Below are 24,966 nucleotides of genomic sequence, written 5' to 3' on the forward strand. Positions count from 1 at the left end.
GGGATGGATGAGAGATTACGCCTGTAATCCACTCATTCCGATTTAGCTCACCCAGGAAGCGCTTTGCGTTGTTTTGTTGCGAACTTTTAAGATGACCCCATGTGTCTCTTTCAGATTAAGGACTACGAGAAGCTGGACTCGGAGGAGGAGAGGTTGAGCCGCAGCCGACAGATTTACGACGGCTATATCATGAAGGAGCTCCTGTCCTGTTCACATGTAAGGACAACAGCCTCAGATCCATGCTGCGTCACTAATGCACTCTGGGTCAAGTGCACATGTGGACACTGACCACACGTGGTGCGATGAGGGGTTTTCTGTCTGCCGTTGGTTAATGCTGCCAACCCGGGAAAATTAAAGCATTAAAATCTCACAATGGAGAAGCTGCAATCAGACAATGTTTCCTTTGAAATTTGACAAATGATTGATTATCAGAATGGTTGTAGATTCACTATCTGCCATTTGACGAGTCTACTTCTAAGTAGAAATCACTCTTTGGTTGAGTTGCTCATGGATGAATGCAACCCATCTCGAAGAGGTTGGGAACAGCTACCAGACAGAATGAACCCTCTACACTTTCTCAACAAAAAAACCCCACACACATTCAAAGCCAGTACATCATACATACATTACATATGTACTTACAGTGCATGATGCAATGATTTCTGGTCACACTGAATTCCATACAATTACACAAAGTACACCGGCAATCAGTAAATATCTATGTTACTTAATGTTATCTTCTTAAATCTACCACGCCCCCCCCCCCCCGCCCCCCCCGGCCTGGGCTGGGTGTTGCAACGTGACTCCACTTCCTGCAACAGTCGTTTCGATTCGATTATATACGTTCTGCAGAGTCCGAAGAGTCAGTGTCAGTTATTTCAGCAGCAGCAATGTGGTAAAGATGTGTGTTGTGGAAACACTGCTCATCATCTTACGCACAAGGATATTAAAATCAGTTTAATAAAGCTTGAAGATTCATCTTTTGTCAGATGAGTCTACATGGTAATGCAGATGTTTCTCCTCGCAGGGCAGATGAGGTCTCCCACCTCTCATCAGGGGTGAAATGATGAATATGCAGCAAAGTGCCTCATATTGAGCGCGTGAACAAAAATGAATTCATGTCGTTTTATGCTAACACACTCGCAGACGTTACGAAGCAGGCAGCAGATAGTTCTGTTATAAGATAGTGATTTGATCCCTCACATACATGGTGGTTCATCAAAACAGTAAAGGCAAAGTACGTTTTTCTGTGTGAGAACAGAAAGACTCCTCTTTCTCCTACAGACATCATAACTTCTCAACTCCTCGCTCTCAGGTGCCAAATATCTCTGCTGAGCATTGTGGTTCTATCTGTAAATGTGCTGTCGTGTCTGAATAGAGCACCGAGCAGCATTTCAACAACAACTCAACTCCGTCTCTGTGACAGAAAGCTGTCTCTTGGGCGGATGAAGCCAGCGCTGGTACAAATTCAGTGTCTGAAAAGGAGCTAAACTCTATAGATGGTAAAAAAGTAGAAAAAGTGGAATTAGTTTGAAGTTACTATTTGAATGTCATGTATTGGAACACAGAGTGATGACTTCGCCTTTCACAGAAGCATCTGAAAGTAGTCCATGCAAATTAACCACAGACCACACTTTTTTTTCTTGTAAAGCTAAGTTAGTGCATGTGCAAGTTATTGAACATCCCCCACTCATGTGCGCACACAAACACACACACACACATATGTATTGGTCCTTCATGGTAGAGGCCTCTCTTACAGTCTTAGTCGTGTTACATTAAACAGAAAAAAACAGAACTGAAATTACTTGTGAAGCTGCATTTTTGAAATGACCCTTTTTCTTTCTCTATTTTCAGCCGTTCTCTAAGAAAGCAGTGGACCATGTGCAGAGTCACTTGGCAAAGAAACAGGTTCCCCCAACTCTCTTCCAGGTAGAAACCTTAAATGAATCTTTTTTTCCTGTCACTGTGCTTTTGGATTCAGATTGAACAACAACAAATACAGAAACTATGATTGCTTGTTTGATGTATTTGTTAATTTTCAAAGAGACAAAATATAAGTTCTGTTTCAAAGCGGACATTGTGACATAATAAATCATGACATGAGCTTATAACGGAGTTCAGCTGCCGCTCAAGTGTTGTTATCTACATCTGAGCTTTTTCTGTGAAGTGAGAGTGTCTCACATGGAAAATGTTATATTCAAAATGATACGGCACAGAAAACAATCTCAGCACAACAAATGGTTTGTGTCAGGGGCCGTGTTCTGACTGACAGTGACTAATTCAAATGATGGTTTTATATTTTTTACTTCAGCTCATTTGAGGGTGTAAATTACACACTCACAGACACACACTTTGCAGGGCTTATTTTTAAACTTCAGTTTCTGTGCTTCGTCAAAATACTATGTTTGTGTCACGGCCTGACAATGTGACAAATTGTTTCATCACAATCTTCATATCAGTCAATTTTAGGATCACATTTTCTTTTAGTTTCTTTTAGCTTTAAATTCCCTATTAGTGGACATTGAACATACAAAAGAAAATCTGTTTACATAAACAAAACCGTTGAGTATAAATTCTAGTAAATCCTGCAGTGTGAAATTTATATCTTGGAACGATACTTTGATCAGTTTTAATCTTCCATTTGTTATTTAGGGTATCAGCAAATTTATGTTTTGGAGTAGAGAATAAAAGTTTATTGCTGCAGTGCATCTTCAGCCCAGGGGCTGGGTCTAATTGCTGGTGATGAGGCTGTAAGTGGTTGTGCTCTGCATAGCAAGTTAATTTGTACAGTGCTTTTCAACAACAAGGCACTTAAATGTACATTACGTAAGACAAATAGAGCCACTAATGCACAGCATGAAGAAAATATGATCATTTGAAGACACATAAACATGATTTTGCAAAGTAAAATAATAAAGTGGATGAAAAATGTGATACATTTAATACAAGATGTAATACAATAGTGTAAGTTGCATGTCTCTTGGTGACCTGGCCCTGTCCGCAGTGTTTCTAGATGGAGCTTTAAGTAGACAAAGTATCTCCACACCACTGACGTTTTGTTACCTCATTTACCCAAAGCAGGTCTTCATCTTCTCTGCTGCTTTTCTATTCAGCTCTTAATACCAACACGGCAGCATGTGGCGTGTTTGTGTGTGCTTTGTTTCTGTGACGTGATTGGCTGCAGACACATTGTCCAGCAACGTGCTCTGTCGACAGTTTGTCAGTTTCTCATTTCCTTCTGGAGGAAATGTTTCTTATAAAAAAAAATCACTCCTTTCGCCCAGCACTAATTCCTAGTTATGTTTTCCAGCTCTATCAACAGTATATTTATACCGCTCATTCTCCGGTTCATTACATATTTAGTGCAGTGCAAAGAATCAGTTGCCAAAAAGCCACCAAGTAAAATAAAATACAGAAGAGAAACAACAGACGTTTTCTTTCAGCAGCAAATCTAGTCAACAAATCCCTCTTTTAAATTCTAACATGGCTTTTGCTCAGTAAAATGATCCCGTGACTGAACTTTCTGTCAGAGATATTACATCAACCTATTTCCTGTATATATTTGTTAGACTTCAGGGTTCCTCAAGTTTTACACTCAGCTGGAACATAGAGGTGTCTGTGTCTGTTCAGTGAGAGTTTCTGTGAAAGGAGTTTGCTTCACAGCAGACGTTTGACAAGGTCGGACCCCAGAAAATGTGTCAGAGGCCGACAACCTGGAGTCCGGTTCAGTCATTATAACAATGCAAAGAAGATATATTCACATACATTTGTCAAGAATTTTTATCACATAGTTACTGAGGCGCCAGAGCAGACGAAACGCTGCAGAGAAACACTGGAGCTGAGCTGTTGTTTATGTGTCTGTCCCCCCCCCTTGCAGCCATACATAGTGGAGATCTGTGACAGCCTGAGAGGGAATATCTTCCAGAAGTTCATTGAGAGGTAAGACCAAGACGTCAGAGGTGGAGGAACTTTCACCGTTCGTTCAACACATCACAGTATATTCACATTTTATTGCCTCTCCTCTTTTTCCCTTAGTGATAAGTTTACTCGCTTTTGCCAGTGGAAGAATGTGGAGCTCAACATTCACGTGAGTACAAGCTTTGACTGCTGCTTTCACACCTGTAGCTTGATTCATGCTGTCCACAAGAGAAGAAGAACTACAGTTCCCTTCATGCTCTTGGGGGATTTTTAACTCTACATTACCTTTGCACACTGACTCTTTCCCACCCCCTTAAAAACATTTCTGCTCCGGACCAAAAAGAAGAAATAAAAACTCACTGCCATCTTTTAGTTCCAGTCCATTTCACATTCACACTGACTTAATATAATTGCGCCAAGAGGTGTAAACATTACGTCACATGGGCTGTCAGGTACCTCATTCACTGGACAACCTTGGTGACTCAACAATGTGTGCTCCAGCAAGTCACACGTGTCAAGTCACCACACCTAAGTGTTTATTTATTTTCTGCGGTGACGCAAAGAGCTCACACAGAAATATTGTGGTGCTCATGGGCGGGAAGAGTCCAGGCTTTGCTCTGGACCTTAAATGTCATAAGTAAGGATGCAAAGGTAGCAACATGAAGCCAGAACACTAATAATATAAAACACGCTCATTTAATAATAACTGACAATAGAGTTCTTAAATGATAGGATGCATTTCAGACACTAGTCATTCCAGAAGTAAAAAGACAATAAAAATATCACAAAATATCTGGTTCTCTGAGGTGGACGTGAATTGCACCTCCCAAGATGCACTTCAGGTTAGAAACCTTCACTTGGACTCTGGTCAGAGATTAGAGGTCAAGTTCAAGGTGAGGCTTGAGGGAATGTCTTCAAATTTGGTACAAACATTCACTTGGACTCAAAGATGAGCTAATTAGATTTTGTTGGTCTAGGTCAAAAGCCCAAGGTCACTTTGACCTCAGAACACATGATTGGCTTTGTGAATGGTATATCTCTGGATCAACTCATGGGCAATCTTTTAAATTTGGCACAAATGTTCACTCAGAGTCACGGATTAAATGATTAGATCTTGGTGGCCAAAGGTCATGGTGACCTCATATGATGAGTCTTGAAATTTTGTTTATATAGATGGAAACTGTGCTGCTTGGCGAAGGCACACAACCACCCTGCAATATTTCCGTCTTTTAAAAATTCTGGGTCATTATTGATCGATTTATCAGCTACCCCCACAGTAGACTCACATGTTCACTCTCACTCCTCCTTCAGCTGACCATGAATGACTTCAGTGTGCATCGGATCATCGGCAGGGGTGGCTTCGGAGAGGTGTATGGCTGCAGGAAGGCCGACACGGGGAAGATGTAAGAAAAGCTGCACGCACGGTCGATGGATAAGAGTGAAATACAGCTTGGAGGGGAAAAAAACACACAATCATACCGTGGCTGTTTTGTCATTCTAATGTCAGGTATGCCATGAAGTGTTTGGACAAGAAGAGGATCAAGATGAAGCAGGGGGAGACTCTAGCGCTCAATGAGAGAATCATGCTGTCATTAGTCAGCACAGGGGTGAGTGATGCATTACAGTGTTTGAATAGTTCCCATGCCATGCTGCTCCATTATTCTACACGACTAGATTAATTTGAATAAAAAACTTACTTTACTCCTGACTCTCTTTGTCCTTAGGACTGCCCATTCATCGTATGTATGACATACGCCTTTCACACCCCTGACAAGCTGTGCTTCATCCTGGACCTCATGAACGGTAAGGTGACACACACACACACACACACACACACACACACACACACACACACACACACACACACACACACACACACACACACACACACACACACACACACACACACACCAACATACACACACACACATGCACGTTTTGTACTTCTGTCTTAGTGAGGACACTCATTGGCATAATGCATTCCCTAGCCCCTAACCATCTAGACTAAATGCCTTAATCTAAACCTTATTCTAACCCTAACCCTAAAACCCCTTTACACCTCAAACAACCACTTGAAGAAGTGAGGACCGGCCAAAATGTCTCACTCTGTAGGGTCTATGCTTAAAATGGTCCTCACAAGGTACGAGTACAGGATCACACACACACATGCACGCGTCTTCATTAAACTCCGGCCCTACCCAGTGAGTTCTGAGACTGAGTTTTAATCACTGGATGATCTGACAGCGGAATGGTGAGGGCGCTGACTTCAAAGAACACAGATGCCTGGTTTGACCAGTGCTCTTACTGCATGTCATTCCCCCTCTCTCTTTTCCCCATTTCCTGTCTGTCCTCACTGTTCCTGTCAAGTAAAGGCACACATGCCCCCAAAAAATGAAAAGGAAAGAGCGAAAGATTGGATTACTCATCCTGTCGCTGACCAGCCAGTTTCTTAGCTTCATCAGAGGCTCCACTCAGCGTTCCCAGACAGTCTCACAATCAAAGCCTGACTCACCTTTTAAAGTCAAAGCTGAACATCATACAGTGTGCAGTTGTGCTATGAGTACAGTAAGTCGATACATGTTAAAGCTGAGACCCTTGGGTTGGAGAAAAGAGTCATAGAAGGCTTCTGAGTGGTTCTAATTTTCTCCCCTGAGAAGATTACCCCAACTTATTGACAGATATTGATTGGGACATGAGTTGTTGTGAGGTCATGCTTACGCACCTTGTGGTGTATGTGTCTCTTCCTGCCTGTGTGTGTGTGTTTGTGTTTAGGGGGCGACCTGCACTACCATCTGTCTCAGCACGGCGTGTTCAGTGAGAAAGAGATGCGTTTCTACGCGGCTGAAATCATCCTGGGTCTGGAACACATGCACAACCGATTCGTTGTCTACAGAGACCTGAAGGTAAATCTCTCACTCTGTTTCCATTGTCTTCTTTGAAGCTGTATTTTTACTGCAGGAACGTTCCCTCTGAGTTATGACATTTTGCAGTAACTCAGTAACTGTTTTCACCACAGGGACAAGGGTCTAGATGGATGAATATATGCCCATTCATGTTTTCTCTCTCGCCCCCACTTCGCTGTTGATGCTGACATACACACAGACACATGCACACAATACATCTTTAAACTTAGACTTGGTAAAAAAAATTGATTGATGATAATTTCCAAATAAATTAACCAACCAATCAGTTATGAATGTTTGCCAAAAACAACATTGAGCTCCTGTTTAGAACATTTACATCTGCAGTAGGAACCAATGGACTTGGAGCTGAGAGCAATCATTAGTTGCAGCCCTGCTCAGAAGAGATGCTATGTCGTACTTGTGTTGTAGAGAATGTTGTAAATCATGACAGAGAGAGAGGAATGACAAGTGAAATGGAGTAGAACCCTGAACATCACAGTCCACTGATACACCCCCACACGTACTGTTTCAAAGCCATAGATTTAGATCAGCCATGTTTTCAACTGTCCTCTGTTTTTCCTCCAAGTCCCCTGTTTGGACTGGTTGCCATAATAATAGATATATTTTGCTGGAAGTCAGGGAACAGTTTTAGGTCTTTAATAAACAGTGCAGAACAATGCAGATAATACTCAGAGACTGAGTGTTGGAAGGAGAGTGAGTGAGTCACAGTTTGGCCAAACAGCAGAGGATAACCAGGACAGGGGGGCTTTACTTTATTATTTGTATCCACACAGAATTTTCTCCTGTTGAGCGGAAATTGTAACTTAAATTGTGACTCAAACATTGTTTTCTATCCCTGAGATCTTTTCTCTTGTTTTCTCCATGGCTATCACCCTGTCTGTCCCTCTGTGACGATGTGTCTGTGTTCCCCCTCCCAGCCAGCCAATATTCTACTGGATGAACACGGCCATGTTCGTATCTCCGACCTCGGCCTGGCTTGCGACTTCTCCAAGAGGAAACCCCACGCCAGTGTGTAAGTGCTCCTGAAGCTCCTGTTACACAAACAGTTCAAGGCGGGAACGTTAGGCCTTGGATTCCAGAATGACACAATGCCATTTGAAATCACACACTGCGGTGATATGGAGACTTTGTTGGCTTAGTAAAAACCAACCAAGGCAGCATAGTGAGTGGTTAACGGAAATACAACTGGATAAAAGCTTGAGTTAAAACCCATTCTCCCAGGATTTCTCTCTCTCGGAGGGAGATAGAGTGATTTAAATATACCTGCACCAGTCAGTAATTTGAATGACTTCTAAACCACATATGCCTGTTTTGGTAATAAATCCAAATTAAAAATATTACACAAGGCACTGTTTCTACCTGCTCAGTAGAGTGCAGTGTGAGAAGTAGAAGAGAATTTTTCTAACCGGATAGATCTTTCACTACTGTTCTGTTAGCCCGTACAAGAAAGCAGAGGTAAAGCAGCATGTGACTGATCAGGTATCAGAATAAAACCTTTTCCAGCTGTTATTCTACTTTGTCATAACAAACAGCATCAATCATTCCAGGTTGTGGATATTGATTAGGTAAGCTTGATCATCTAAATGTTGATCCAATCAGCCACTGAAACTTAAAACAGTAGTGTTTCTGATCTGATGCACATCTAAAGTCAACTCTTTGTCCTGAAGTGATTCATAGCCGAGCTGATGTTGTGCGCAGGGAGCTCTAATGTTCAAACAGTCGTACCATTCTCTTTCCTCATGTAAACAATGACCCAAGGTTTGAAACTTTCTGTGTCCGTAGCAAGGTCACAGATATTTCTCAGCAAGTAATAGCAATTTTAGAAATCACCATAAGCCAATGCCTGACTGATTGGCTCTTACTTTGTCAAAGGAGCACAATGTAGGAAGGCATAAAGAGCCTCTAGGGCTGCAAAGAAAATGAAACTGTAATTTTATGCCTAAAAAAAAGTTTGTTCCTTAAAGTGTTTTATTTTGTTGGAATACCAAAAATTCATCTTACACTAGATACACTAGATTCAAACTACACTTACATGTATTTTATGAATATATGATTATTTATACTTTAAAGTGTATGAACACGTCTACAATAAAGTAGTTCGAAACCAAACCAAAAAAAAGAAGTGGTATTTCTTGGGCCAGATCAAGTGATTAATGTTGCCTCAGCACTCATTGCGTCATCACGTGTGTTCAACCATTTTGTTAGGGGAAAAAAAGTAGATTCTGCTTTGACAACACTTTTTTACTACATTTTTTTCTCCTTTCCCAGTTTCCAGATCATACACTTCTATTTTAGTTGAGTGAAAAGCTTGTGCGTGGATGGTTACATGCTTTTCCTGCATATTGTGGTGTCTCACAAATCAAGCTTCCGTAATTTGCGAGTAGCAGAAACACCATCCAGAACAACAACTTTTATTACAAGGGACAGGGGAAATGTTTTATTACCAACCTCCTCCCCCTCTAATATGAAGTCTGTCCAAATGAGACTGTCGTGTGTGATTCTGCTCTCGCAGTTGTAAAAAGTAATGAGCGTGTGTTTGACATGAACCTGTTGTGTGTTTGCTGCAGCGGTACTCATGGTTACATGGCTCCAGAGGTTCTTCAGAAGGGGACGGCGTACGACAGCAGCGCCGACTGGTTCTCCTTAGGCTGCATGCTCTTCAAACTCCTCCGAGGGTAAATACTGCATCTTCTCTCTCTGCTCTCCTTTCATCTTTCCTCTTCTGTTTCTCCTCTCTGCTCTTTACTCCCACCACATCCTGACTTCATGTACTGCTTTCAAACCTCTTCTGCCACTCTGAGTAGACCTCTTTGAATCTGCTCTCCCCGTTCTCTGCATCTCTCGCTCGCTCGCTCGTCGTCTGTTTGGTGTGTGTTTGATGTTGTCTGTGTGTGTATGTGTGTGCTTGTTTGATCTCGAGTGTGTAAATGCCAGAGGTCCAGGCCCAGTAGGTCAGAAATCAGGTAAAAGGGGGATGCGCGTGTGTGTGTGTGTGTGTTTCAGAGAGAGAGAGAGAGAGAGAGAGAGAGTGTGAGAGAGAGAGTGTGAGAGATAGAGAGACGGGTTGTTGGCAGGTCTGAGCAAGGAGAAAAAGCGTGTGACGTGTCTTTCCATTGATGTTTGAATCGGTGTGTTTGAACACTGTGTTGGTCTTCACTGAAAGGTTGGCTGTGTGTTTCAACACAATCCTAAAAAATTCCAACGGGAGGAAGACGCACTTTGACTGTACAACAGACTCCGACACAACACTGGTTATAGGTTAGGTTCAGGTTTTCTCAGCACACCATGATCCAACATAAGCTTATTTAAACCATATATATATATATATATTTATACATATATATATATATACATTTATAGGTCTGTAGTTTATAAACGTGTGTGTTCCAATCGAGGGGTAATGATCTCTTCTTTTTTTTTTTTATATTATCTTTGCCACTTTGGAATTACACATGAATTCACTGAAAGCACAGATATCCCAGGTATCCACCAGCACTTAAAGGCAGCATACATTTGTGGATCTGTGTGGAGGTGGAGAAGTGAAGAGCAGGTGAAGAGTCCATGAATGCCACACACAAATGTAACCTGTTACCTTCGAGCGTATCAGGTGATCTGTGCACACACATTTTACCATCCACAAATAAAGTAGTGGTGTGGTCTTGCACTAGTGTTGGTGATAACTGTGACATTTAAAAATGGTTCATTGATGTCATGTTATAATAATACGTACATCACAGTATCATGTAAATCAGGGGTCGGCAAGTAGGTTTGGCTGCAGGACATTTTTTTTCTAATGTAGTAGATGGACCAGAATATGAACAAAGACTAAATCAAGAAATCAGTTTGAAAAATGCCCCTTAAGTCTGTGACAGACTGTTACAATGTTAAGTAAACAGATACACTGTCATCTAATTGTGTTGTGCTGTTAGAATCGAAACATTCCACAGACGTGCATAGCAGAATAACCCTACATTAGTAGTTACACTTGATCTGGATCGTGAGATGCAGATTTAATGGTAATAAGCAGTGAGTAACTCCCTGACATTTGAACCTCTAACCCCACCTGTCACAGAAGAGCAAGAAAGGTTCACAATGACGAGCTTCATTTTAGTCCTTAACTCCAGGAAATTCAGCTATTCCAATGTCTCTGTGTCACTTTGAAATGATTCCTGACAGTGCTACAGGCACTAGCACCCGTGAGTTTTAGCCTGCTTTCCAACACACCAATGCCCGAAGTTGTGAGATCCGAGTCGGCTGCAGGACTGAGCTTGTCCACACAACCCAGGTTATTTTTTCATACACTGCACGTCGGCTATTTTGGAGGTCTGTGAAGCAATCGACACAATTTTCCGATCCAAGTTCACAATTCACAACAATTTTCTTTTGTGAAATGGAAACATGCGTGCGTGTGTTGTGTGTGTGTGTGTGTGTGTGTTTGCAATGCAAGCGAGCAACGTCTGCATGAGTCCATGGTATATGCCCATGTTTAATTGGCTTGGTTATATAGCTGTGGTCTGAAGTGGAGTGATGTGGAGCGGAAAGACGAAAGGATGTGGTGTTTGTACTGTGGTAGTAATAATAATATAATAGTAATAATTCATGTTACCAAAACAACAAAAATAATTAAATAACAATAATGATAACAATAGAATAACAATTGAATAAGATAAATAAGTAATATATACCCTATAATATAGTATAATATAATAGGTATTATAATATATAGTATAATAAAAACCATAATAATAATTAATATGCATCTCTTCAGCGATGAGATGTGGCACCTTCCAATATGGGGAAATAAAAAAAGATGTACCCATCGAAATGATCTGATAGGTCCGATATTTTGCTCCTTCATGAACTTGAGTATGATGGCCTGTTGGAGTAACTGCTGGAAAATGAATCTTTATCCACAAAACTCAACATTCCAGTCAGAAACCTTTGAATACTCTTTAAACTTTCCATGCTTTATCACACACGGTTAAATGGATCCTGGAATAAGTTGTCTGATTACAACCCTAAAGTTGGGATTTTGATGTATTGATTAACGCAACTACCGTCCTCAGCTGTAGAGCGGCGTATGGTGCTCTTTGTGTCTTGGATGCAGAGGCTCATAAATTCGTTGGCTTGATATATGGGCCCCTGAAGGAGTCTTCTCTTGATTGCCTGTAAAAAAAAAAAAAAATCTATGCCAGTGTTTATTGTTCCTTACCTCAACTCACTTTACCTCCCTAAGAAATCTCCAATGTCGCTGCTCTGCTCCCGAAATCGATTCTCCGCATTCAGACAAACAATTTTGCCCCAAACTGCCTCACTGAACGTCTTCCGACCTTCTTAACTAGGAGTTATATTTTCTTCCCGGGCCCTGTACCTGGAGTCCTTCTGCCTTTTAGGGTAACAGACACATTTCTAAATTCTCTTTTAATAACATAGTTATCCAGCTTAATAAGATGATAACAAGAGGTATCACAATGTAATTGTCTTCAGTAGCTATATAACAAAAGTATTTATGGATATAAACAATTATATAATCCATATAATTGTTTTAAATCTTCTGCCTCTCAGTTGTGAAAAAAACATACTGCCCAGCCCTTATCAGTTACATATTAGATATTTGTCATGGTTAAGAAATGAATGATGCTCCTACATGTCAAGTACCTATAGTATTAACATCTCATCTATCCAATAATTTCATCCCATCTGCTGCCATGTTTCTAACACTGCATGCCAAAGAGTAACATTTATAAATTTTTATCCAAAAGCTTTGTGTGTATAAAGCTTCAGAGTCAGTTCTTTTCAGACCCTCTGAAAAGAACTGACTTAACTTGTATGAGACCTATTCACGAGGTGGTGCTAGTTCATAACATATTCAACAGCTATAAAACTGCCACTGAGTTGCTGTTCCTTCAGTAAGAGATCAGAACAGGGCAGAGGAGTCTAGTTCTGGATCAGCCTGGTGGTGGTGGGGGGTTTATACAACACATTCCTGGAGCACACATGCAGGATGCGCTAATGTGCTGCGAAAACTAAAAGAAACAGGGCAGTAGTCATAATAGTCATGTCCCCCCCCCAATGTTTAAATATGGTCAAATTGTCCCCCCAATAAACTGAATTGTAAACAGGCTGATGAATAACAATAATAAAACTGTTGTGCTATGACGACAAGCAAAAGAATTATGGTGTAGTGCAGCTCGTATACTGTTTCTGGCAGCTCTGCATGCGGTTTGTCCAATATCCCTTTTCCACCAACGTGAACCAGGTTCCAGTTCCAGGCTGGTGCTAGTGCTGGTTCGCAGTTGCCTTTCCATAGGCCAGTGTCGTTCAAAGGTCCATGTCATGACGTCACTGCATACGTCTGTATACGGCGCCACTCTTCCATCTAATGCTAGCGCTAACTTTAAGCACAAAAATAAAAACAGCGGCAGATACATCTTCTTTTAATGAGTGTTGCTTGTGGCTTTGCTGTTTTCGAGCATAAACAGACATCCAAACACAACTGGTCAGCATATTTTTGCTGCTCGTCGCGATCGCTAACTAGCTATTGGCTAGTTGCATAAGACGCTGTTCTACTACTTCCGATTTGAGGATGGTGTGCGTGATATTATATATAATACACATAAACATGTTTATATTACCAAGCACACATTAGACTTACATTACAGTATTAAACATTGTTTTAAATAACAAAATACATAAAAATAATGAGTTGTGAGATTTTGGTCCCCCCCCCCCCCCATGTTCACTTCATGACTACGGCCTTGAAAAGAAACCCTAAATATCAGAATAATTAAATGTGACATGTTGGTGTTGTTGCAGACCACCCGATTCATGCCACGTTAGTAAATCTTGGTAAGAATTAACTGAATGTCTGTTGTTAAAATATTATGATTATAATTGGAGCTGCATCGGCGGCTTTGACACAGCTCATGGAGGCAATTATTTTACTTTAAAACCTTCACATTGCATCTAACATTAATTTTGAACCTCCCTGGAGCCAAAACTGAGTCATATTCAAACACAAAGGAAGACTTTTCAATGTAACTTCCCAAGCTCCATTTAGGAGTCAGTGGAAAAGAGGCTCCTTGTAACTTGGTTCAAGATTTAGCCCATGACTAACAGACTCCATGGCAACTTCATACTTCTGTCAGACTTTGATTCAGTTAGTGATACTTCTCTTTGGGCTTTAAAATAAAAGTAGGCACAGTCAGGGCAGTGTCCCAGGTTAAATCGGATCGTATGTCCCTGTCCTGTCAGTAGTCTTTCTTATTAAATTATCTTGTCACCTACTTCTAATAGTAACTATAAATATGACCATTTTTGAAGAATTTTTATTTTCTAAGCTTTTTGAAGTACACAATTTCCTGAAAAAAGGAAAAATGTTCAAAACATATTCAATGATGTGTGGCTTTGCTTAATGTTATAGAGCTAACAGAAAACAAGGAATGACTTAAATATGCACCTAAATGAATCAGGAATTGTGCATAGATGTTGGACATACTATTGGTCTTTCTGTGTAAATTGTGGCTCTTAATCGCCAGCTGTGATCCCATCAAAACATATGCCAACGTAGGAGTACTCGGTAGTACTCACTGCATCATTACACAAGTACTTGGTGGTCATCACTACATCAGTACTTGGTATTAATGGGTCGGACCACGCCCATCTTCAGTGGGATTTCAATAACACACCTGTAAAATGTTGTGACTGCATCTTGCACAGTTGTGACGCAGTCATGGTGACAACATATGTACACACTATCATGTTAAATATGAGGGAAACTACTCCACATGCAGAGTAGATGAGCAGTGAGCAGTGAAGAGACGAATCCCTCCCAATTTTGTTGGACTCTGAATTAAAAGCAGTTTCTGCAGTTTTCCTCCAGTACCGGTTGTTAACGCTCTCAAACTCCCTCAAAGCTCCCAGTCAGCATTTTGACCCGCAGGTGGCTAATTGGCTGATTGCAGTGAGTGTGTGATTTACTCTGGATTTTTCTTCCTCTTGCTGTGCTGCATGTCCAGCTCCCATCCCTCCTCATAATGTCCTTCTTCACCTCACCTCACCCTCCCCTTTCCCATCATCTACATTGTATAGTCAAGAGTGTCAGTATCTGTCTCTTTCTCTCTCTCCCTTCTCCTGCTCAGGCACAGTCCATTCAGACAGCACAAGACCAAAGACAAGCATGAGATTGACCGCATGACCCTCACCATGGTAAGACACATCTACATGCAGCATGTTTGCTACGAGTCAGTGGTACAGCACTGACACAAGGTGTACACAATGGCGGATACATCTGTTGCAAGGAGTCTATGAGTAAACACACTTTAAAGCACATAGGAGTCTTTACTTAGCCCTGAACATATGGGTTTGGCCTGTGTTTACTTTACAGTAATACAAAATGCACACAGATGTTAAATCCCTATGTATACTGTATTGTGTGTGAACAAACACTATAAGGGTACCTGATGCACGCTACTTACAAGACACAGTTGTGTCAGTGTGAGCCACATTCTGGTGCCACTTTTCATCCGTTCTAGCTTCACATCCTTGACAGAGATGAATGTCATTGTTGTGCAAATCTTTGGGTCATCCTTTAGTGTGTCTGCCTGCTACCATTCAACACCCGGCCGTCTGTTTACTTTCCTGTGTCATGGGAAGACACAGGAGATGAAGCATATGACAGATACTCGGCTTAGATAAACTGATCTATCAGCCAAGTTGGAACAGCTAAAGTACACCCCCTGGGTCAAACGGATTTGTAGTCACATTCAGCACAGGTTTGCTCAGGGAGTCAGGGAACTGTGGTCCAGGCATTGTTTAAAAAAGAAAGAATAAAGTAGCTGCATAATGAATTAGTCCCCATCCGCTCAGAAATGTGCCTTGATCCTTTACTGGGATGTTTCAGCTTCACTGTGCAGATTGTGCTCAGCTCAAGTCTCAGTTCATAACCTCGGCGTTTGAGTCCTGGTCTCGTATGCAACATACTTCAATGTGATGTGGAGACCTTGGGGCAGCAAGTCAAAAACAAGGAGATGTGACGTTTCAGGAAGTGTCTGACAGGAAGAATGGAATTTGTGGAAGAATGCACATTGTTAATTAATGTGCTGAAGCATGTCCAGATAAAGAGGCTTTATAGGTTTTGATTACAGCATGACCTGTGCAAAAAGCTGAGATGTGGGATTCATCCAAATTCACCACTTTCTTTCCTGAATGATTTAAAGAAAACCGTGGCAAGTGTGTTTCATAGCCTCTTTTTTTCAATTATATAAAATTATACATAGTAATGAATGATGGCAAGTTTTATAGTTTGCAAGAGGAGAACTGTCACTCTGTAGCAACACCGTGTGCAAGTGTTTTTGCAGCTCCAACAAATCCAGCAGAGTGAGACATCTTAGTGTCAAGTATGGGGGCTATTCTCCAAACTGAACGTTAATATCACTTCAATAAATGAAACTCAAGGACTTTATGTTTTTGAAGCAGAAACTTCAGTGTTTGAAACAAGAAGTTTGTATAAATATAGTCTGTGAGATTAATAAGTCTGCACCAACTGTGTTTAAGTAACACTTAATATAATCATCATTTAAGTAAGGTCAGTTAAGTATGGGGTCAGACTGGCTATGGGAAGAAAGACATTGTTAAAATACTTGGATCAGGGGAAAAAAAGAGTGTGTGTGTGTGTGTGTGTGTGTGTGTGTGTGTGTGTCTTTGTTTTCTTATTAGAAGATTGCAGCACTCCAGGCGTTTTGTGAGACAGTATTCAGTACAAAGTGCATTTAGCTCGTCATTCTCTGTTTAAAGAATATACTGTTGAGATTCTTGATGTCATTGGTCAGATTTGGCAAACACACGAGATGAATAGTGTTCATTGAGCCCACCCAGTGACATATCTCCTCTCGCCCACCCCATTTCTTTCCTCTTCAAATCCAAGCTGGAGTTGTGAAAAGGCGACTCATGTTGGAGCACAGACACATTCACAAAGACAAACTGAACAGGGAATTTTCACCACAGCTTTGCTCCTCTTCACTCTGCGCGCCAGCAGCACTCGTCCATTACGGTGGACGGCGTCAAGAATCTGTGTCCGTTAATGGGTTTTGTCAGGACATGGAACAACTGAGATGGGATAGCTGCACCCTGCGCCCTCATCCACACACACACACACACACACACACACACACACACACACACACACACACACACACACAGGAGCTGTTTGGTTGAGCAGAACCTCCAGACAGAGAAAGTATGATCTTTCATATCACAATAAATCCAGATTAGGATTTTAATCCAGCCACTTACTCTGATTTATCCCCTTAATCCTCGTCGGCGTGTGTGCATGTGTGAGGGAGAGAGACAGTTACAGAGAGGGGGGGGGGCCTTCAACCCAGCCCCGACCAGGCTAAAAATACTGCTCTTTATGTCTTAGTGTTTATTAAACATGATGAATTGTCTCATTACATAAACACGATAGAAGCAGACAGCAGTGAAAAGGCTGAGAAGTGAGCTGCAGGACAGGAAGAGATGGATAGGAGGAGGGATGGAGCAGATCCTGATAGATGGCACATCTGAACTCTGAGACATCTCCACCAAGCTGCTGAGTAAAATCTGTCAGCAAAAAAAAAAAAAATAGAATGAAATAAAAGGGTGGAGGCGGACTAGTGCTGTACTAGAGGTTTTCTGACTGTGACCTTACCAGGGGCCACTGGAGAGCTGAGGGAGGGACAATAAAGGGATAGTTCATCCAAAAATGAAAATTCACTCATTATCTCCTAACCCCTATGCCTATGCCAAAACACTTCTGGAGTGTCAGGGGTAAAATTTGCTCGAGCAGAATCCAATTCAATTAATGTCAAGAGTTAGTCCTACTTCGGACGTAATAAAACAACAGAAAAACCATAAAATGCCTCCATACTGCTCGTGTGGTGTCATCCAAGTGTCCGGAAGCCCCAACATTCATATTCGACTCGAAACAAGGTCATTTACACCAAGTTTTTAGACTAAATGTCTGCTCATAGCTTCCAACAAGGTGCATTCAGGGACCGTCGGAAATGCTATCGTCCGCAACCTAGCCACATCTGGTGAACTTTTAGACTTAAATTACCTCGTTTTGAATATAAATGTCGGGGCTTCCGGACACTTGGTTGACACCACACAAGCAATATGGAGGCATGTTATTTTTTGTGAAAGTGTTTTGTGGGCTCAAACACTTCATCCACCCCCCCATCGGCATAGGGCTGGGTACAAAATTAGTGAATTTTCATTTCTGGGTGAACTATCCCTTTTAAGAAAATGCACTGCCTGAAATGACAGAGATGGATGCTTGCCAGTGTTGTAGATAGTAGTTTTGTCCTGCTTATTAATACGCTCAGCAATTCAGAATGATACCTTACTCAATAGACTCAATGTGACGTTATTTAATGTTGATGATATATCAGATTTTCATTGCAGACAATTGTTGTAGTGTAACTAAATCTATTTACATAAGCTTTTCATGCTGCACGATCAATATGTATTGATAATTATTACATCCCATAAACATGAGCCTTCTTCATTACTTTCATATACAGGTATTTGCCCTGATGGTAGACAGGACTGAAAACCTGTGCCATCTATAGTAATAGATGCAAAGGATGTTGATCTATTTTCAAACTCCCTATTCCTCACTTTCACTCTCTCCCCCTCTTCATCTCTCCCTCTTTCTCCTGCAGAATGTGGAGCTGCCAGACTCTTTCACTGCAGAGCTCAAAGATCTGCTGGAGGGGCTGCTGCAGAGGGATGTGTCCAAGAGGCTCGGCTGCCAGGGCCGAGGGTACGACACACACACACACACACACACACACACACACACACACACACACACACACACACACACACACACACACACAAGGATAAAGTGCACATTAAGCCCCGTCACATCTCAGCGTTCATATCCACGGGCGTGGGAATGAATTCATCAATCAGACAGATTTTGTTAGATGTGCTCATTAAGGCCAAAAACAGTGGGTGGTGTGGTTTACAGCCCAGTGAAATCAGATCGAGACAAGACATCAAGTGATCCGATGGAAGACGAGTTCATAACTAATTTCATCAGCGCTGTCATTTTGCATCAGCTTAGGACTAAACCGGAGTGATGGATCACTGTCTGCACTGGGTATTTGGCTAAATAGCAGGATTGTGAGTTTTTGTCAGAGGGGAAGTCATGTGGTAAACACTGCCACCTAGTGTACAAATTTTAATGAACATTTTTGAACCCCCCCCTCCCTCTCTCTTTCTCGCTATCACACATGTACACATGCAGAGCCCCTGAGGTGAAGGAGCATCAGTTTTTCAAAGGCATTGACTGGCAGCAGGTGTACCTCCAGAAGGTGAGTGAGCTTCATTTTCTTCTTTTCATCATCTTTTGATCTTTGTGCTGCAGGTGTTTTTTTTGTTTTTTTACAGCTAAAATCTTCATTAAGTCGATATTGTGGATACTGAATCCAGTCGAATTTTTTTTACCTCCACCAAGAAGGTTATGATTTTATCAGCGTTTGTTTATTAGCAGGATTACGTAAAAACTAGAGGATGGATTACCACAGACTTGTGGAAAAGGGTCAGGGAAGATCCCATTAAATGTTGGTGTGGATCTGGATCAGGGGATGGACCTAATAATTTTTTTTTTTCAAGACAACACATTTATTGATATTTTAACTGATTTCCCAGCAAATAATTACTTGATCCTGATGGAAAAGAATTAGGCACATTTAGGAGACTTAGATACATATAATTGTGTGCAATTTGGTACTAGATTAAATTTAAGGGAACTATTTGGCCTCGATGAAAGTATGCACTCTTCTGAGTGGTATTCTAGTTTTGTAATAATATGTGTACAAACATACTCCACTTCTGATATAATGAATACGATGCAGCTGACATGATTTATTCTGGAGTCTAACAACTTGACACATCTGAACGAGTAACTTGTTTTAATATAAATTGATCCAAATAAGTTTTTCCAAAATGTTTTTGTCAATATAAATCCAAACAAATTACCTTGATATCTGTATAGGAATGTTCAAAATTAATCTGTTTGGGGTTTGTATTTTCATCCTAATTTCTTCAAAACATGTGTCCAAATGTGCAGTGGCTGTTTGAACAAATGAGAACTGACAAATAATTTCTCTAAATGCTTTTTATCCCTTTGTCAATATAAATATTCCAAACATTTAATGAATGTGTTTTGCACAAATGTTAAAATTTAGAAGGACAAACAAGTTTGAACAAACACATAATTTGTGTTATATGTTAAATTCAACAACACTGTAGAGCAGTTGAAGTCAGCTTTGTTGTGTGTGGAAACAGAACTGAAGACAGCAAACCGCCTCAGTCTTTCCATCAGTTGTCACACTGAAATTCCTCCTGTGCCTCAGTGTGATGCTCTAGTTGTGGACCTTCTCCTGTTACTGAAGAGAATAACATCAGTCCCGCTACAGTACAAAGTACAGTCTGTTGCACTGACACAGATTAAATACATGGGATTAGATCCAACAAATGTACATTTCAACATTTTAAAATATATTCTGTAGAGTTGTATCTTTCTGGTTGCGTTTTATATGGTATGTAAACAGGTAAGCAAAGCCTTAAAATACAGGTTTATCCCATCATAACATCAGATCTGAGTTCATTTTTTATACTTGTATTAGCAATGCTAGGCACAGCAGTGCAGACCTTTCAGACCACCCTCCTACTAAAGTGGATTAATACTCGGATTTAAATGCACGGTCTGAACAAAGCCACAGGAATTTACATCATAGATTTTGATTTATAGTTTGGATTCAAATTTCATGCGTTGATTTCACAAAGGGAAAACATGGCACAAATATATTCACACTTGATCCTAATTCTGTTCTTCTGATTAAGTGCTTTGATGTTCTTTATCTCAAGTAAATTTATCACTGGAGCTATATCCAGTAACTTGTATTTTATCTGGCTACCGATGAGAGGACTGCTGTCACGCAGCCGCCATATTTACCTGATTTATCTGGTGTGACAGGGAGCAGCAGTGGTGTTGAGATAAAGGTTTGCAGTGCAGATGCCTCTGTAAGATGTGACTAACTGAAGAGCAGGGGTTACTCAGTCGCTTCATGCTGTTGTCACAATCAAATAAAAAGCCATAGTCAGTGGTTAAACATTCCGGTCTGGACAACTTTGTTTTACCAAAATGAATGCAGACTTTATGTTTGCTGTGATGGATTAAAAAAACTCTTTTCGAAGTCTTTACCTTGATTTTCCCATTTTACTGTACAGAAATAAACAGAAATCAATGGCTGCCTGTAATGACTCATAAAAAGCAGAACATAAAACGATTGCTATCAAGGTCTTTTAAAGAAAATAATTTATTGTAAACATAAATAAGATGCTGAATCGTACACCTGACGTGTTAGAGATTTACACTGCTCCAAAAAATGAGTCTGTGCTGCATTAGGTCAAGTAATGGTTTCATTTTTAGTGCAACTCTGTACAGCGCTACACTAGTCATTAGTCCATACTGTTGCTATGGTTACCCCACCACTTCAGGGAAGCACTGCTGTGGGACTGTTGTCTGGTTGTGTTGCTCACACTCTCCTGTTTGTCCTCCTGCCACGTCTTCTTTGATTGTCCCTCTCTGAAAATCATGTCTGTGTTCTCTCCCTCTGCCTCCAGTACTCTCCCCCGCTAATCCCCCCCAGGGGAGAGGTGAACGCCGCAGATGCTTTCGACATAGGCTCTTTTGATGAGGAGGACACCAAGGGCATCAAGGTAAAACACTCTCACACATCCCTGTATTACATTTGCTACCCACTTCTCTTCCTCCACAGATGGTTTCTGTGAGTGTCCCATCACTGTAAACAGATGTGTCCTGTATCCCTCTCAGCATTCATTGCTCAAATAATAAAGGGTGTGTGCTCAGCAGCAGGAGAAATCAAATCACCACTGTTATAATAATGTAAATATGGACATTTTCAGTATCTACAAATGAAGCAACTTGATGGAAACCAGAAAAATGACTTTAGTTTACTCACCGTCTGATTTCCACACACTGTACACACCATGCTTTGGGAGACATCTATCAGCTCTTTAGTAAATGCAACACATTGACTACAGGTGAGAATAAGTAGAGTAAAAACACAAATGCAGACCAAGTCAGCTCTTACAGGTGGTGGGGAGTTAAAGTTGTTTTAAATGACGATTTGAGCAATGTTATAATAATAAGATAATATAGAATAATTACACTATCTGCATTTGGATTGGTTCCCTATTAGCCTCACGTTGTGCAATTCTGTCTGACACCAGGCAGGAAACTTGAGGCTCAATTAAGTACGTGTGCCAGTTCACTACAGAAACAAGAAGAGTTGGGCAGTAGCCATTGATGGCTCTCCCAATGTAGTGGACATGGCAGACAGTGGAAAAACCAGAGTGAATGTGGAAAGTCAAAGTCAGAAAGCAGCCCTTCAACGTGGCTGATAGCCAGTCAGACTATGGAGAGAGCGCCAGAACTGGAGAGGGTCCAAACTGACATTTGTTCTCTGCTTTTATCACAGCACTGTTATCAGAGTTTCTAGTTCAAACTGTGATTCTTGCTATTTTGTTTTCCTGCTTTGGGCTGTAGCCAGACTGATAGTCGTGTAGCGATGTCGTAATCAGCCAACAGTATACTAATACTAAATCTTACAGCCTCTCAGTAGTGAGGCTTTGCTGCTTTTCTTTGTCTAATATCATTTTCATAAATTGCAAATCTTTGAGTTGGAGGGAATTGAAACACACATTTCCCCCAGCTTTTCCTCATTTTATTTTATTTAATCGAATAATCAGAAAGACTTCAGCAGGTTAATCAAGAATAAAAAAAGATGAGACAAATGAGAATTAAATTGCCAGTGTCCCAACCCTTAAAAAAACAGCAAAGAATATAAGCTTATATGAAATTCTTGCTGTTTCTTGATTGAAATTAGGAGAACAGAAGTTCCCTTATACTGGACATTAGTGACATTTAGTTCAGAATGACCTTCCTGTTGGTTACCATCAAATTATACTGGAGTTAGAACAAGTCTCTTGTATCTATTGGTTGATCAACAGCTTCTCAAATGTGAAGATTTTCAGCTGTTTCTCTGTCATAATTGATAGTTAACTGAAAGACTTCTGGTTTTGGACTGATGAGGAATATGAAACAAAACATTTAAATACATCACCACGGGAAAGTATAGGGGTAGGTTTCACTGAAATAATCAGCAGATTCCTCAATAATAAAAATGTACCTAGTTAAGGCCCACAGTGAGAACAGACAAAGCTGCTGTCAGTGATAAATCGAATTTTTAGGTTTGTGATTTTTGTTTTTTATCTTTCAAAAATGATCATCCAATCTGAAACTCTTATACACACTGTTCACCACCGATAAGCCTCGCACCAGATTTACAGTATGAATCACATCAGTGTCCAATTTCCCATTATCCAAAGAAAGACAGGAAACCAGATCATTGAGCTGCTTCCTTTCCTAAGAAACAAGCGGTCCATACTCTTTAGAATAAACCTTTTAACGGTTACCACAGAAAACGCTGCAGCCTGCTGGCTCCCATGTGGCAGCTATAGAAGCTGTTACAACAACCCAAGACTGCAAGTACTTCCTGGTTTGTTTTCTGATCCCCTGCATGTGCAAGCATTTCACAAAGATGTCGTTCAGACAGCCGTCGCTGCACTGACTTTACCTTCCTGAATCACGGGATGTTGATGAGCTCTCGATCCTTTCACTCTCGCTTTAGATTCTGAAGCAACGGATAGTTTGAAATTAATCAATTCAACACATCATGTAATGTAGTTGTTTCTTCCCTGGGATTTTCTTCCTCCCTCATTTACATTAATGTGGCTGCAATTTCAGTTATTCTTCCTCTGACACCACAGTGCAGGGAAATAAAAGGCACACGCGCCTGTTGAGGTGTCCCTGGACAGCGTTCGTCTTTAACATAGCAGCAATGACAGACATAACTGCGGTGTAGTACGAGAGCATCAAGATGGAGGAGGGAAAGTGCACAGCTCTGGTCCCTTGATGTTAATGCAGTCAGAACAAAATGACTGTTTCTGTGTGAAAGTGAAAGCGGAGCAGGGAGTTTCTTAAAGAGACAGTTAAGGTTTACAGCAGCATCTCTGAACCAGTTTTACACTGAGAGGTGCTTTTAATATTTGAGTGATCTAGATGAGCAGAATAAAATACCTTAGCCTTCATGAAGGTAGTGAAGCGTCAAGAAATGTCAGCTCCAGGCAGCAGGTAATGAATGTGTTTACTCAGTGTTGACTCTTTCACATGACAACACTAGGTGTAATCTACAAATATATGTTAAAAGTGTTTCAAGGTGTTGCTTGATTTGTTTTTGGAGACTGTTTACTTTCCTGCCAAAGTCAGATAACCTTCCTGTAATTTTTGTAAATGAGCTCTGTATCTATTACCAGGCGACAATATTTAATCCTCAGAGTTCAGACACCACTGAACGTCCTGCTCTCTGTACCTGTCTGTTTATGCTCCAGTTGCTGGACAGTGACCAGGAGCTGTACAAGAACTTTCCTCTGGTCATTTCGGAGCGCTGGCAGCAGGAGGTGGCAGAGACGGTCTACGAGGCCGTCAACTCGGACACGGACAAGAGCGAGGCTCGCAAGAGGGCTAAGAACAAGCAGCTGGGCCACGAGGAGGGTAATTATAATAGGCAGGAAATGACAAGATGACTGATTTTAACACACAAACACAGCAGCAGAAGTTCTGACCGTGTGTATCTGTGCAGACTACGCCCTGGGTAAAGACTGCATAATGCACGGCTACATGTTGAAGCTGGGGAACCCATTCCTAACTCAGTGGCAGCGTCGATACTTCTATCTCTTCCCAAATCGTGTGGAGTGGAGGGGGGAGGGCGAGTCGCGGGTGAGTATTCCTCATAGCACATACGTTTCCTCGCATGTCCATGTCCACGTTCTTGTGTGCGAGTTCGATATCTGTCTGTCTGTCCTGAAGCGATGACGTTGTGTTACTGCTCATTTTTCTGTCGGTGTATGAATGTTGTCTGTCTGTCTCTGTCCTGATTCCACACTTGAAGGGCAACTGGCTAAAACATTTTAAAAAGCAGAGCGACGG

The 24,966-nt window shown here is 41.1% G+C and overlaps 1 protein-coding gene across 1 annotated transcript in view; it reads left to right on the plus strand.

The window, feature by feature from the left end:
• The window catches only part of grk3 (G protein-coupled receptor kinase 3), a 61,348-nt gene that overhangs the window by 30,184 nt on the left and 6,198 nt on the right, over positions 1 to 24,966 (plus strand). The window contains exons 4-19 of the mRNA XM_034602779.1: positions 115 to 216; positions 1,855 to 1,929; positions 3,878 to 3,939; positions 4,036 to 4,087; positions 5,230 to 5,321; positions 5,426 to 5,525; positions 5,643 to 5,721; positions 6,691 to 6,821; positions 7,760 to 7,854; positions 9,410 to 9,517; positions 14,984 to 15,050; positions 18,545 to 18,645; positions 19,135 to 19,201; positions 21,519 to 21,614; positions 24,369 to 24,531; positions 24,620 to 24,756. Of these exons, the coding sequence (XP_034458670.1) occupies positions 115 to 216; positions 1,855 to 1,929; positions 3,878 to 3,939; positions 4,036 to 4,087; positions 5,230 to 5,321; positions 5,426 to 5,525; positions 5,643 to 5,721; positions 6,691 to 6,821; positions 7,760 to 7,854; positions 9,410 to 9,517; positions 14,984 to 15,050; positions 18,545 to 18,645; positions 19,135 to 19,201; positions 21,519 to 21,614; positions 24,369 to 24,531; positions 24,620 to 24,756 (1,527 nt within the window). The remainder of the gene's footprint in view (positions 1 to 114; positions 217 to 1,854; positions 1,930 to 3,877; positions 3,940 to 4,035; positions 4,088 to 5,229; positions 5,322 to 5,425; positions 5,526 to 5,642; positions 5,722 to 6,690; positions 6,822 to 7,759; positions 7,855 to 9,409; positions 9,518 to 14,983; positions 15,051 to 18,544; positions 18,646 to 19,134; positions 19,202 to 21,518; positions 21,615 to 24,368; positions 24,532 to 24,619; positions 24,757 to 24,966) is intronic.

This window comes from Hippoglossus hippoglossus, chromosome 12 (assembly GCF_009819705.1).
Source record: "Hippoglossus hippoglossus isolate fHipHip1 chromosome 12, fHipHip1.pri, whole genome shotgun sequence".
In the NCBI taxonomy this organism is placed as follows: Eukaryota; Metazoa; Chordata; class Actinopteri; order Pleuronectiformes; family Pleuronectidae; genus Hippoglossus; species Hippoglossus hippoglossus.